This window comes from Bacillus rossius, chromosome 8, assembly GCF_032445375.1.
Source record: "Bacillus rossius redtenbacheri isolate Brsri chromosome 8, Brsri_v3, whole genome shotgun sequence".
NCBI lineage: Eukaryota > Metazoa > Arthropoda > Insecta > Phasmatodea > Bacillidae > Bacillus > Bacillus rossius.
In genome coordinates this window covers 11,728,995-11,745,188 of record NC_086336.1, presented here as the reverse complement: position 1 = coordinate 11,745,188, position 16,194 = coordinate 11,728,995, and the positions used below count along the sequence as shown (strand labels likewise).

General features: G+C 47.1%; 1 protein-coding gene across 3 annotated transcripts in view; it reads right to left on the bottom strand.

Moving 5' to 3' along the window:
- Nucleotides 1-16,194, bottom strand: part of LOC134535518 (V-type proton ATPase 116 kDa subunit a 1-like) — a 279,710-nt gene that overhangs the window by 78,924 nt on the left and 184,592 nt on the right. For all 3 annotated transcript variants that reach the window (XM_063374659.1, XM_063374661.1, XM_063374660.1), the window contains exons 3-5: nucleotides 12,924-13,050; nucleotides 10,616-10,795; nucleotides 6,938-7,158 (exon numbers count right to left, since the gene is read on the bottom strand). In XM_063374659.1, coding sequence (XP_063230729.1) covers nucleotides 6,938-7,158; nucleotides 10,616-10,795; nucleotides 12,924-13,040 — 518 coding nt within the window. In that variant the 5' untranslated portion in view covers nucleotides 13,041-13,050. The remainder of the gene's footprint in view (nucleotides 1-6,937; nucleotides 7,159-10,615; nucleotides 10,796-12,923; nucleotides 13,051-16,194) is intronic.

Below are 16,194 nucleotides of genomic sequence, written 5' to 3'. Positions count from 1 at the left end.
CGGAGCTCAGAGTCCTCGGTTCGAACCCGGTGAGGGCAAAAAAAAAAAAACTAAAAATGACATCCGATCCTTTCCTCGTGGAGGGCGCTGGCATACTGACTCCCACCACTTTTTTCAAAGCATATATATATATTCACCTAGTATGACGTCATGTCCGCCATCTTGTCTTCGATGCTGGAAGCCATCATCATTGTATCGTCGGCTAGAGTGCGCTGACGCCATGTTAGTTTAACTCTTACCCGCTAGAGTGCAGTAATCATTTATTACTAAGGTGCCCGCCATCTTGAAATTTGGCCGCCATCTTGAAAATCCGTAATTATTTAGCTAGAAATTCGGGAAAAGTTCCAAAATTTATTAAATAAATTTGCAATCAATATACTGATTGACCCGGTCAGTTCCTATCCTTGGTTCGACCCCTGGCCGATACAAAAAAATTAAATATAACATCAATTTAACATAATAGTAACAGGTTCGAGGAATTAAACACCGCAAGTTCTTTTACAAACAGAATATTTATTACATAATTTCTATTCTACTACAGGATCACTTACGAAAGCTAGCAAATTTATAATCAATCATTTAGTTCCGCATCGGTGTGAAATGACTTATTATTAGCTCCAATCGGTTTATACTAGACAGAGTCCAACCAGATCCTTTACTGACATAGTTCTCCTCTTCTTGACAGAGTTTCTGGATACCGTGTTTAACAGTTTGCTTCACATCGTTAGAACTGTAAATTACTGTAGCCGATGTCTTGAATGCACACTTTTTCACTTTGTCATCTAACGGATATGGCTTTCCATATAGACAGTCCAACCACAAGTTATATTTTAATGGTCCGTTTGTTGCTACGTCATCAGTAAGCTGATTGATTATGTCCTGTCTGATATCATCAAGAAAAGTACAAATATCCTTCGACTCACCGAACGTATTTAGATAATAGTAGTCTTTCAACGTTCCACGAAATGCAGTCTGCGCCAAGTAGAAGCCATTATCGTTCACTTGTAATGCTCCGAACACAGTCTTAGGTTTAGGTCCATGTTCTGTCGTCATAGCAATCGGTTGCTGCGCATCTGTTTTTTTGATTGTAAACTCACGAGCCTTCAATCTAAAGCGAGGAGTCGAAATGTCTGCAGGTAGTTCAGCAGTAGGCACACGGACTTCACCTTTACATATTTTCGCATGTCGTCGCAAACTATCAATTCGAGTAAACCATTCATGACAATCATCACATCGAAACTTTATACGAGAAGGATTCTTTTTGCATTTGCTCCGCTCATGTCTTCGTGCATCATGGGAAAATGTGAACGACATATCACAGTAGCTGCAAGGATACCGTGCCGATGTAGACGAACCTTTCAGACCCGATCCAGATATGGACGTTGCAACAGTAGTACCATTTCCAGGCATACTCTTATGAACATCGACGCATCGCTGTTGCACCGAAACCTTTACTTTCTGCCGCACAGCAAGACCTTTACATGTCTTCATGTGCGTTTTCATATTATCTTTTCTGGCAAACTGCTTATGACATTTCTCACAAACAAACATTTTACGATATAGGTTCTTGGCACATTCTCTCTTCTCATGCCGTCGAGCATTGCTGCTGTTTGAGAAAATCTTGTCACAGTAACAGCACCGATGTTCGTTAGTTGTTGTCGATTCGGCATCCATTGAAGTCTCCATCGAGGGCGAAACGAAGTTCGTCGAGTTTTCCTGCACAGCCAGCACTACCGGGATTAAAGTCTCTTCTGCTGGTGGTATCGCGTCTGTTGAAATCTCCTCCAGTGTTGTCGACGTGGTTGTCAACGGAATCTGCTCCTTCTCCGTCGTTGCTGTCGTTAAGGTTCCCGTAGACGATGGTACAACCTCCATCGAGTTCGACGTTAAAGTCGGTAAAGATGCCATCGAGTTCACAAGAACAGGTAATTACGTGATTAATGCACCAGAAGAAATAAACTAGGTGATCCTTACACCGCCGACGTCAGTAACAAACTGAGCGCCCTGCTGTCTAGGACTCGCTTATATACATGCACCGTATGGAATAATACGCTAGTCAAATCAAGAAACATCTACAATAATACTAGAGTCAAAACAACATTAAAAATAGAAGGACCATCAACAAAAAGGAAGCACATTCTGGAAGCACAATAAAAAAAAGGCAGCACATTTGGAAGCACCGACAACGAAAAGGCAGCACATTTGGAAGCACCGACATCTAAAAGACAGCACCGCCATCGAAAAGGCAGCACATTTTGGAAGCACCGACAACGAAAAGGCAGCACCGTCATCGTAAAGGCACGGACCGCAAGTCCGGGTCATGTCAATATCAGACATATAGACCATGAACACAGTACACACAGGAAACGGATCATACACACAGTACACACAGGAAACGAAACGTACACACAGTACACACAGGAAACGGAACGTACACACAGTACACACAGGTAACGGAACGTACACACAGTACACACAGGAAACGGAACGTACACACAGTACACACAGAAAACGGAACGTACACACAGTACACACAGAAAACGGAACGTACACACAGTACACACAGAAAACGGAACGTACACACAGTACACAGAAAACGGAACGTACACACAGTACACACAGAAAACGGAACGTACACACAGTACACACAGGAAACTGAACGTACACACAGTACACACAGAAAACGGAACGTACACACAGGACACACAGGAAACGGAACGTACACACAGTACACACAGAAAACGGAACGTACACACAGTACACACAGGAAACGGAACGTACACACAGTACACACAGGAAACGGAACGTACACACAGTACACACAGGAAACGTAATGATTACACATACAGTAGCGGAAACACACACAGGCTTAGTTGGAAATCAGAATACAAGAAATAAAAACATTAAATTTTTACTTTTAATATTTAATTACTTCTCAACATTACACAAATACAAGTAAAATAAGCCATTATTGTATGTAGCCAGCTTCCTCAGTTCTTTGAGTATGAAGGATATTTCTTTGATGCACGAATAGTTTCCTGCACAAAGCGAGCCATGTAGAAGTCTTAGCCGGTCAACCAATATGTTTGGATCTTTCCTTGATGTGTAATCAATCTCTTCTACAACCATCTTACTTGCTTGTTTATTATAAATACTGTTAATATCACAATCGTCCCAGTAATCCTAATAAGCATTATCAGATTTATTATAACACGACGTTTCTATCGTTTCGGTCTCAGGACATCGCCACATTCTTCGATCTTGTCAGCTCTAGGTGCTTCATCACAGTCTATGCCTTTGTCAACAGCCTCAGAGTCACTGTAACAATCACTGTAGAAGACATCCTCTTCACCCAGATTACCGTATGAATTCGCTATCGATGATGTCGAAGTGTCTTCATCGTCTTCATGCTTCCTTTTTAGGGGTCCATCATTTTTACAAAGAATGGAGGATCTACTGAATATAGGCTTGAATGTATTCTCCCTTTTCACGGTGTTGATACTTCCATTAGTTTCAGTCTTCCCGAAGCCATTAGCTTCCTTCAATTTATGTTCTTCCTCACGATCGGGTGAGCTAATACCATCACGCTCAGGACAAGGAAAATTATTGTCGTAATGCAGATCACTCTTCTTTAGTCTAGTGGATCCATCGGTGTCCTCTATGCCGTAAGTAGTCTTGACTTTACATGTTCTTCCATGTCTTTTTAAGCTGTCAATTCGTGTTAACAACCTGATACAACGATTACAGCTTAACATGTTGCGTAGTGGGTTTCTAGCACAATCATTCTTCTCATGACGTCTAGCATGCCTTCTCATGGCAAAATCCTTGCCACAGTATCTACAGCGGCTTCCTTCCGATTCAGCTGCAGATAACAAACAACGATCCATGGTAGCTTCTGTGACTAATGTTAGATACAAACTGTCAGTTTTCTCCAATTGGAACCATTTCTTAAATAGAGTTTTTGAAATATTTCATCAGCGAGAGTTAAGTTATCTAATGCAAAGCAAATTGATGCAAGTAGTTCTGGCTGTCGTCAACAGATGTCGCCACGTGTTGCTTGCAGGTAAATAATATCTATTTCATTAATGTGGGATGCGGAACGCTCACTATCGATCGCAAAGGGAGGTTGGCTTCGATAGTATCCAAGGAGAAAAAAAGTTCGTCCTTCCTGCTAGTGCTTCTCAGATTTCTCACGGTCCGCCATATTGGATTGTGACGTCACGGCGGCCATCTTGGATGGGTGTGACCTTGACCTTTGACCGAAACCGCAGGTATGATCGCAAGCACACGGATTATCCATCAAAATATTGATAAGAATAATCAGGAGCACACGGAGAAAACCGCCACAAGTTTTCTTTGATATCATAAAAATACAAAAAAATAAAAAAAATAAATTAAAAATTAAAAATAAAAACGAAAAAAAAAATTCAAACATTCTGCTAGCTTGTGAACTTCTCATTGTTGAGCAAAGATAGAGTTCTAGTACAAGCCAGAATGTTTGAATTTTTTTCAGCGGGAGGGGACGGACGAGAGTCCAGCGGGACGGACGAGAGCCCAGCGGGACGGACGAGAGCCCAGCGGGACGGACGAGAGTCCAGCGGGACGGACGAGAGTCCAGCGGGACGGACGAGAGTCCAGCGGGACGGACGAGAGTCCAGCGGGACGGACGAGAGTCCAGCGGGACGGACGAGAGTCCAGCGGGACGGACGAGAGTCCAGCGGGACGGACGAGAGTCCAGCGGGAGGGGACGGACGAGAGTCCAGCGGGACGGACGAGAGTCCAGCGGGACGGACGAGAGTCCAGCGGGGCGGACGAGAGTCCAGCGGGACGGACGAGAGTCCAGCGGGACGGACGAGAGTCCAGCGGGAGGGGACGGACGAGAGTCCAGCGGGACGGACGAGAGTCCAGCGGGACGGACGAGAGTCCAGCGGGACGGACGAGAGCCCAGCGGGACGGACGAGAGTCCAGCGGGAGGGGACGGACGAGAGTCCAGCGGGAGGGGACGGACGAGAGTCCAGCGGGACGGACGAGAGTCCAGCGGGAGGGGACGGACGAGAGTCCAGCGGGACGGACGAGAGTCCAGCGGGACGGACGAGAGTCCAGCGGGACGGACGAGAGCCCAGCGGGACGGACGAGAGTCCAGCGGGAGGGGACGGACGAGAGTCCAGCGGGAGGGGACGGACGAGAGTCCAGCGGGACGGACGAGAGTCCAGCGGGACGGACGAGAGTCCAGCGGGACGGACGAGAGTCCAGCGGGACGGACGAGAGTCCAGCGGGACGGACGAGAGTCGAGCGGGACGGACGAGAGTCGAGCGGGACGGACGAGAGTCCAGCGGGACGGACGAGAGTCCAGCGGGAGGGGACGGACGAGAGTCCAGCGGGAGGGGACGGACGAGAGTCCAGCGGGACGGACGAGAGTCAAGCGGGACGGACGAGAGTCCAGCGGGACGGACGAGAGTCGAGCGGGACGGACGAGAGTCCAGCGGGACGGACGAGAGTCCAGCGGGACGGACGAGAGTCCAGCGGGACGGACGAGAGTCCAGCGGGACGGACGAGAGTCCAGCGGGAGGGGAAGGACGAGAGTCCAGCGGGACGGACGAGAGTCCAGCGGGACGGACGAGAGTCCAGCGGGACGGACGAGAGTCCAGCGGGACGGACGAGAGTCGAGCGGGACGGACGAGAGTCGAGCGGGACGGACGAGAGTCCAGCGGGACGGACGTGAGTCCAGCGGGACGGACGAGAGTCGAGCGGGACGGACGAGAGTCCAGCGGGACGGACGAGAGTCCAGCGGGACGGACGAGAGTCCAGCGGGACGGACGAGAGTCCAGCGGGACGGACGAGAGCCCAGCGGGACGGACGAGCGTCCAGCGGGACGGACGAGAGTCCAGCGGGACGGACGAGAGTCCAGCGGGACGGACGAGAGTCCAGCGGGACGGACGAGAGTCCAGCGGGACGGACGAGAGTCCATCGGGACGGACGAGAGTCCAGCGGGACGGACTAGAGTCCAGCGGGACGGACTAGAGTCCAGCGGGACGGACGAGAGTCCAGCGGGACGGACGAGAGTCCAGCGGGACGGACGAGAGTCGAGCTTGACGGACGAGAGTCCAGCGGGACGGACGAGAGTCCAGCGGGACGGACGAGAGTCCAGCGGGACGGACGAGAGTCCAGCGGGACGGACGAGAGTCCAGCGGGAGGGGACGGACGAGAGTCCAGCGGGACGGACGAGAGTCCAGCGGGACGGACGAGAGTCCAGCGGGACGGACGAGAGTCCAGCGGGACGGACGAGAGTCCAGCGGGACGGACGAGAGTCCAGCGGGACGGACGAGAGTCGAGCGGGACGGACGAGAGTCCAGCGGGACGGACGAGAGTCCAGCGGGACGGACGAGAGTCCAGCGGGACGGACGAGAGCCCAGCGGGACGGACGAGAGTCCAGCGGGACGGACGAGAGTCCAGCGGGACGGACGAGAGCCCAGCGGGATGGACGAGAGTCCAGCGGGACGGACGAGAGTCCAGCGGGACGGACGGGAGTCCAGCGGGACGGACGAGAGTCCAGCGGGACGGACGAGAGTCCAGCGGGAGGGGACGGACGAGAGTCCAGCGGGACGGACGAGAGTCCAGCGGGACGGACGAGAGTCCAGCGGGACGGACGAGAGCCCAGCGGGACGGACGAGAGTCCAGCGGGACGGACGAGAGTCCAGCGGGACGGACGAGAGTCCAGCGGGACGGACGAGAGTCCAGCGGGACGGACGAGAGCCCAGCGGGACGGACGAGAGTCCAGCGGGACGGACGAGAGTCGAGCGGGACGGACGAGAGTCGAGCGGGACGGACGAGAGTCGAGCGGGACGGACGAGAGTCGAGCGGGACGGACGAGAGTCCAGTGGGACGGACGAGAGTCGAGCGGGACGGACGAGAGTCCAGCGGGACGGACGGGACTGACCCCAGGCGGCCGCGGATGGTGACGGACTGCGAGCCCACGTCCTCGTTGATGAGCGCCTGCGTGAGCGAGTCGGTGCCGTTCACGCCCTCCTGCTCTGTGAAGAAGGCGGCCGCCTTCTCCAGCACGTGCTTCAGCTCGCACAGCTCCAGGTAGTTGGACTTGAGGTTCACAGCGTTCTGCGACAGCTCCAGCACCTCGTTCTCCGTCTTCTCCAGGATGTTCTGCGGTCACAGCGTTCACAGACCTACAGTCCGCCGCCCGAACTGTAGCCCCTAGGAACTCCTCTGGAACGCTGAAAAGCTACCACTCACCATGGAATCTTCAATGATTTGTAATGTGACCGTGCGGCCATTTTGTGGACAATTTACTTTTGGCTGATACGAATTGTAAAAGCTTATTTACCTTTTTTAGTTCCTGCGTAAATGTATTTTTTTTTAATATATTTGATTTAGAATTGTTATTTAAATTCATTATTTCATATTGTTTTATTGTAAGCAAAATTTTAAGGCTTTAGTAATTTACTGTTCGCCGGCTTTCACGGCCGTTGTTGAAGTAGCTTGGCTTCTGGGTTGTCGCCGCGTCCTGGGCGAATAATTTACCGACGTTTCGGTCGACATTGCAGTCGCCATCAGGGAGCAGTTACCTACTGCTATGTAACTGCTCCCTGATGATGGCGACTATAATGTCGACTGCAACGTCGGTGAATTATTCGCCAAGGACAGTAGGTAACTGCTCCCTGATGATGGCGACTGCAATGTCGACCGAAACGTCGGTGAATTATTCGCCAAGGACGCGGCTACAACCCAGAAGCCAAGCTACTTTAGTAATTTACGTCTGCGAGTCTCCGTTGTTGCATGCAACTGCCGCTTGGGAGCGCGAGCGACGTCACGCGCGACGGTGCTGCCGCGCGGACTGGAACGGAAGAGGGAGGAACGAGCCGCGGTTGGAACGAGACGGACGCGAGGCATGACGTCACAAGCGGTGTGACGGGCAGCACAAGGAAGGTCCCGACAACTCCGCACAAGGTAATGAGAACAGCTGCAACGCCCTTTACCTGCATCACCCGATACTGTCGGCAATTTTTACAAGCCTGTGCTAAGTGCGTGAATTTAACTTTGCCATGTGCACGAATTGTACTGACCGTTACGTAATTCATTAGTAATTGGCTGTGATGGTTAATTCACGTTATTTTTAAGCTGATTTGGTGTTTAGCTACATGTCTGGTAATGACTGGCTAGATTTTTCGGACAGCCCCAGTAAAATACAGTCGGTAAAAAAGTAAAGTTTTCACGAAACCATCATGAATTGTGATTCGTCGTTATTGATCACGTATAGTTTGGGAAAGCCTTACTTCGTAATTTTCTTGTGACATGATTTAATTACCCATGTTCAAAATGAAAAGCGTGTCCAAAATTTATGTGACAAGTTGTACACGCTGCAGCGTCCATTTAACTCTTTCATTGTGTATCAGTGCTGTACTTCACTAAACGCAGGCTGTAGCCTGTTTGGAATTTATTCTTGTCAAACTCAAGAAAAATTTTTTTAACCTAGCCACAGCCTGCAAACAGCTCAGACCTGCCTCCGTGTGACATTTTTCTGGTCCCCCGTCTGAAGAGGTTCTATAAATGACGCAATTTTCAGACCATTCCAATAATCCAAGACACAACGACGAGGTACCTTCGCAGCATCCCAGAGAAGGAGTTTCATGGGGCGTACGAGCAATGGAAAGAACGTTGGTAACGTTGTGCGACTTTTCAAGGGTCCTAATTTTGAAGATTTTAAAATGTAAGTCACGTTTCTGTAATAAATTGCCTTTACCAATAAAAATCTAATAATTACATTCAGGACAAACCTAGTATTTATAATCTGTGGACAAAAATATTCAACACCATCAGCTTCAAGAAGTTGAAAATTAAAATCTATGGCTTATTAAACTCATGTGCCAAACAACAAAGTTAATTTAAAAGAAGCAGAAGTTGCGAAAACCTAAGCTTTACTCCAATTCGTCGCGAACTGTCCCTAGCCATTGTTCCTTGTAGCTTTCACTTTTTGGGGTCACAGTAGTCGAGATCAGAGTTCGATCTCCGGAGATGTTGGACTCCGATTTTTCACATGCGAGAAACGTTTCCCTTTGTATTCCATGAACTTTGGTTCCAGTCATAAGCCACAGATGGCAGCACCATGATCTCACGTGTTCACCCAAACATACAGCTTAAAAATACATGGCAGGCCATCGATAAAGCCACTACGCTAAAGAAGAGGGTGCTGCATGACGACTAAAATTTTATTGTCTTGAACGTGCTTGTGTTCATAGATCTCCTGGTCTCGACAAAGAACTAAGATGTTCTACAGCCTTAGTTCCTAAAGTGGTCCAGATGGACCCTAAGGGGTCCACGTTGGCGTGACAAAAAAAAAATGGGGGTTCACAATTCGTAAGCGGGGGGTCCACGAAAATTGATCTGCTTTCGATAGCGAAGAACTAAAATGTTGGCTTGACTTCACCTATCAATGTAGGCAGATAATATTTTAAGAAGCTCAGCGACTGTTACTTGTAAAAACATGCATATTCAATATTCAGTACAACGTGTCGAGACTTGCAAAGCGCCGCCGCTGCCGCCACCGCCGTCAGCAACGCTTTTTCAGACTGTGCAAAGGGACGAAATAAGACTTGTGGTGACATCCACTAACAGCACAATCAATTAATTAATTAACCAATCAATTCTCACTTTTTTTCTAGAAAACTATTAATTCATGGTTGGAACTCATCCGCAACGCAAATTTCCATAGTTGGATCTAATCTTCGCAATTTTTTTGTCGAGTTTTGGGAATATGGTAGAAATGTAGCTGTAGGGGTTCCATCGGAACCAGCTAAATTTTGAAAGTGGTCTATGAGGGAAATAAAAAGGTCTGGGACCCTCTGTATCCACACAAACAGGTCGTTACCACAACGCTGAAATACGATAACGCCGAATGTCAAAATTGACCACAACGCCGACAGCTAGAAAACTGCTGTGTACAACAACGCCGAAATAACAACTGAATGAATTTGTGTGTGTTTCTTAAATGTACCTTAACGCCGAAAAACCACAATCAAACCTAACCTAACCTAACCTAACCTAACCTAACCTAACTTAGCGTAATATAACCTAACCTTACTTAACCTAGCCTATCCTAGCCTAGCCTAACCTAGCCTAGCCTAAACTAACCTAGTTCTGACCTAACCTAGTCTGACCTAGCCTGACCTAACCTAGCCTGACCTAACCTAACCTAACCTAGTCTAACCTAACCTAGTCTAACCTAACCTAGTCTAACCTAGTCTAACCTAACCTAGTCTAACCTAACCTAGTCTAACCTAACCTAGTCTAACCTAACCTATTCTAACCTAACCTAGTCTAACCTAACCTAGTCTAACCTAACCTATTCTAACCTAACCTATTCTAACCTAACCTAGTCTAACCTAACCTAACCTTTGTGGCAGTTCTGCAATGACATTTTTCGGCGTTAGTGTATTTCGGCGTTGTGGTAATTCGGCGTTGTGGTACACAGCAGTTTTCTAGCTGTCTGCGTTGTGGTCAATTTGGCATTTCGGCGTTGTGGTAATTCAGCGTTGTGGTATTTCGGCGTTGTGGTGCGTCCCGCACACGAACAACAGCGGGCGCGGAGGACCTCGCCGCTGACCTCCAGCTCGATGGTCTCGCGCGCGTTGGGCGCCTTGGGCGCCTCGGCCAGACTCTCGGGCACCGCCACGTTGTCCCGCCGCAGCTCCGCCTCGATGTAGCGCAGCTTGCGCTCCAGCTCGTCGCAGCGACGCACCTGGTTCACGAACTTGCGCTGGAACGCGTTCACGTCCGTGTTCAGCTGCAACACACGCGTCCCCCCCGCGCCATTGCTGCCGCACAGCCAGGTCCACGTGTCCATGGCGTGGACACGGCCGCATGTTGTGCGTGAATACGTGCACGTAACCAAATATAAAATACGCTATTTTATGTAATAATTAGAGCCACGGAATTTTCGCGCATTCATTTAGTCGCAAGCTAGAATGCACAAACCTCCACACTGTCGCACTGTGTTCATGATTGGACCGCAGTTATCTGGACACGCCCCTCTACGACCGTGAGCCAACGATGTCCAGCTAGGAGAGAAGTAAGCAAATCAGGTAGTGCCAAATAACAAGAACAAAAATGTTCTCGCTAAGAAATCAACCAATGGGAAAGTAAAGAAGGGTCGAGCACACCTATAACTTTGAATTCTATCCTGAGGCCAGAAGAATCCGCGAAATTTCCGGGACTCTAGTAATAATAATGTTTGAACAATAAAGAAGTCGCGTATTGGCCGACATTATAATTATATATTTTTTATTTTAACATCATATATATTCACTGTAACTATTTTGCACTAATGTTTCATACGTGCATTCGATAGATTTTGACAAGACCTGACGATTGAAACCCAAACGAACGTCGTAGCTTCTCCGAGTCAAAAGTGATACTAAATGGAAATCTCGAAACGCAACAAAATGACTTCAAAATGACGGCGTTTCCGCCTCCACCGCGCGCGATACGTCACAGTTCTCACTTAACGTAACGAATTCTTTTGTCCTTTAGCTATTCAGTGGTGTAATTAAATTTTGGATGGAGATGATACATACGTAGCTTCAACATCAAACTGTATCCCCCGATTTTCATTCTTTTTTTTTTTTTTTTTAATTGCCTCCCATTATGGAAGCAATTTTAAAGACATATTCACGTCAGAAATGTCATAGTTATAAAATTTAATCGTATCAACTCTAAGCGTTGTAGAAGTGTGTTTGTTCAAGGTCACAATTAAAGATTACCTCAAACAGTTTTAGGTAAGTGCATGCGCGAATACTGCTTTGTTGTTTTATCACTTGCGGCTTAAAAGAATGGCGATTTTCCCAATAAGTAGAGGGTGAATCTGTAAACTTTATTTGGCAACAGGATGGAGTCCCTTCCCATTGTAATCACTTTGTACGAGAGTGGTTGGACGTTGGAAGACCCTGACCGTTAGAATTTGTCGTAATGGTCGAGCCGACAGAGATCTTTTTCGGTGGCCTCCACGTTAACCTGACAACGCCATGCAATTTTTTTCCCTGTGGAGCTTTATAAAATATCATTTCTACTTTCGCCGCTACCTAATGATTTTCCAGAATACAGATACAGAATTGATGAGGCTATTTCTTCAATTACTCAGGACTTGTTAACCAAAGTGTGGGAAGAATTGTACTTTAGTTATATGGTACTAAAGGTGCACATATTGGACATTTGTAACAAAAACTAGGTTAGTTTACCTACAATTTGGTGTATGATTTATTGTAAATAGTCTAAATTAAACTGTTACAATATACTGATTACCACAAACAATACATCAAACTGAAGATAAACTAACCAATTTGTTCTTACAAACGTCCAATGTGCACACACTTGGGTAACACGTTTAGAGAAATGGAAGCAATAGCCTCTTAAATTATGTGTTTTAACACTAACAAATAATTTGGTAGCGGCGAAACATTGACAAGATCTTTTATTGAGCCCTAAAAGAAAAAAATCGCATAGAGTTATGTCGGGAGAAGGTGTATGGCCAGCGAATAACAGCTCTGTCGTCTCTACCAATACGACCAATCCAACGGTCAGGGACTTCGACATTCAACCAATCTTTTATAAAGAGATTCCATTAGGAAAGGCTGATATTACCAATTAATTCTTGGCCAATTGCAGAAAACTAACCACTTTAGGGTGCGTAGGTGGTGCTGCAAGCTAGAAAAAAACAAAACAGTACTCGCGCATACAATTATGTAAAACTGTTTGGAGTTACTCGTTGATTATGATCTAGAACTACTAAAATTTATAACTGGGAAATTATTTCATGGTCATTCTGCATAACATACCATTTATGTATACAATATTTAGTAGTCACACGTGTTGCCACTAGGCTTCAGTGTTGTACTGGTGATGGTGCGGATACTCACGTCCCTGAACTGCGCGCACCCGCACTCGCCCAGCTCCGACACCGAGTTGTAGGCCGCCTCGGGCTGGATGAAGAGCTGGCACAGCGCCATCTCCTCGCTGCGGAACATGGAGCCCATGGCGGGCCTCCTGCACACAAAATTCACACTATCACAAGCGGGCCTCTCGCAGATGATGGGGGCTCGCAGGTGGTGGGAGGACAGCAGGTGATGGGAGGACACCAGGTGATGGGAGGACACCAGGTGATGGGAGGACACCAGGTGATGGGAGGACAGCAGGTGATGGGAGGACAGCAGGTGATGGGAGGACAGCAGGTGATGGGAGGACAGCAGGTGATGGGAGGACAGCAGGTGATGGGAGGACAGCAGGTGATGGGAGGACAGCAGGTGATGGGAGGACAGCAGGTGATGGGAGGACACCAGGTGATGGGAGGACACCAGGTGATGGGAGGACACCAGGTGATGGGAGGACACCAGGTGATGGGAGGACAGCAGGTGATGGGAGGACAGCAGGTGATGGGAGGACAGCAGGTGATGGGAGGACAGCAGGTGATGGGAGGACACCAGGTGATGGGAGGACACCAGGTGATGGGAGGACACCAGGTGATGGGAGGACAGCAGGTGATGGGAGGACAGCAGGTGATGGGAGGACAGCAGGTGATGGGAGGACACCAGGTGATGGGAGGACACCAGGTGATGGGAGGACACCAGGTGATGGGAGGACACCAGGTGATGGGAGGACACCAGGTGATGGGAGGACACCAGGTGATGGGAGGACACCAGGTGATGGGAGGACACCAGGTGATGGGAGGACACCAGGTGATGGGAGGACAGCAGGTGATGGGAGGACAGCAGGTGATGGGAGGACAGCAGGTGATGGGAGGACAGCAGGTGATGGGAGGACAGCAGGTGATGGGAGGACAGTAGGTGATGGGAGGACACCAGGTGATGGGAGGACACCAGGTGATGGGAGGACACCAGGTGATGAGAGGACAGCAGGTGATGTGAGGACAGCAGGTGATGGGAGGACAGCAGGTGATGTGAGGACAGCAGGTTATGGGAGGACAGCAGGTTATGGGAGGACAGCAGGTGATGGGAGGACAGCAGGTGATGGGAGGACAGCAGGTGATGGGAGGACAGCAGGTGATGGGAGGACAGCAGGTGATGGGAGGACAGCAGTTGACGGGAGGACAGCAGGTGATGGGAGGACAGAAGGTGATGGGGAGGCTGTGATGGTAGCCTAAGAATACATAATATATCAGCTAACAATGCCATAACTCAAAATACAAAATGCATTACACAGTTTATATTTTAGCAGTACAAGATTAGCATATGTCTAACCATTCCATAATTTTTTTTAACCAAACCCAGAAAATAAAATATCTTGACAATTCAGTTTCTTCTTGTTTTTCCTGATGTAGGACATCCTATATTAATTTTTTCAAACAAATATGCTGAACGGTATACGAAAATATGATTTCAATGCCTGGAATTTAATTCTTCATGTAGCATTTCACAAATGCATACTTTAATGTTAGAAACATACGTGAGCTAAAGTCCCCATGGTAATATCAAAGCTCATATATTGAATACCATAGGATGGTATGTTTTGAATATAAAGGCACTTAGTCGGTTCATAGATTGTTTGGAGTCCAATCTTGGCGGTCACTTTGAGAATAACAATCCAACATAAAACCCTGCAAACAAATTTAGAGGTGACAACCTTTCTGTTTCGAGAAAATGACTTTTAAACAAATTAGATTTCTAATTTTTAATCAAACTAATCTAAGTAAATATACATATCACTACCACAAATAAACAATCTTTTTTTAATAAAGTTAATTCCCAAAAAAATGTAAGCCAGTATTTCATTACTCGCCGGAGATGTGTAAAATCTAACCTCGGGAACAAGCACATTCATGTGTTGTCATGTTGCATTTACACTTTTAATTCGAAACTCGGACACCTCACTTAAGTAAAATTCTTTAAAATAGTGTAGTTTGATAAATATACTAAAATTTTGTTTTCAACTACATTTCTGAACGCAAATCACACGTTTTTCTACGCACCCGCCACTAGAATTTTCTATCGGAGCAGCTACGTCAACTATCGAATCATTCGATTTGAATAGCGAAATTTAAAACTACATATAGTGGAACTGCTACGATAAAAGTGAAAAAAAATAAACATTTGAAAAAATACTAAACCTGGGTTTTGGACCCGATATCAACAAGGAATTTTATTGAAATACTACTCAATTCGGTAAATAAGTAACATTAAAAAGTTAAAACTATTAAGTTTTTCTTTGGCTTTGTGAACTTTGTTTCGCACCCACCGCCACAGATGGTTACACATTCCCGTTACATTCACGAAATTAGGTACTCCTACTAAATTCGAATGCAACGTTGGTGTCAAAATTTCAAAGCAATCGGTGTGAAGAACTTTCGCATATTAAAGATTTTCAACGAACAAACGTTTAAATTTTTGACGTGACGTCTAATAAATCGATGAACGCCGGCTGCACGCACGAAAAAGTGTACCGTTACGCACATTGTCCCGGTACGCTGTGTCCCGGTACGCTGTGTCCCGTTACGCTCATTGTACGCTTGCGCCGCATCTATCTCTCTTCCACTCGATTAGAACAACCATCGATTCGACTTTTTCGAGGCACATTAAACTTCAAATACTCCCATTGGAAGAAGTTAAATAGCAAACATGACAAAAGTTATAGTTAAAATAATCTGTTCGTTAAGGTAATAAACATATTTGAATTAATGAGTGCAAATAAAAGTAAATTTATCAATAAAATTGTAGATTTAATTTCACTCCTTCTTTGTATCCATACAAAATAGTGATAATTCAATAAAAGTCATTCAATTATATTCATAAGAGTATGCAATCATTTCATCAATGTTTTGTTATGACGTTGTCACGTTAAAATATCGTCCGTAAACCGACTTTACAGACAACCAATTTTTTTTATTTACATATAAAATTGAATAAATAGTTTGAGACTGCCCACTGCGACTGAACACCGCTAGAGGAGAGAGCGGGCTGGTCAGCTGCTCGCTGGACTTCTCTCGCTGGTTGGTCAGCGGTCAGGCTGCGTGCTCGCGGCTGGGAACTAGGGTCAACTGCCCGGGTCAACGAATTCATTACTCTCGAATTGGCAGCGACGACCAATCAGAGGCGCACTGGGCAGCACTGCCTCTCTCTAAAACATGTAAATATTCTACCAAGAGTTCTGTGGCGTGTTTTGAAAAATGTCATTAAA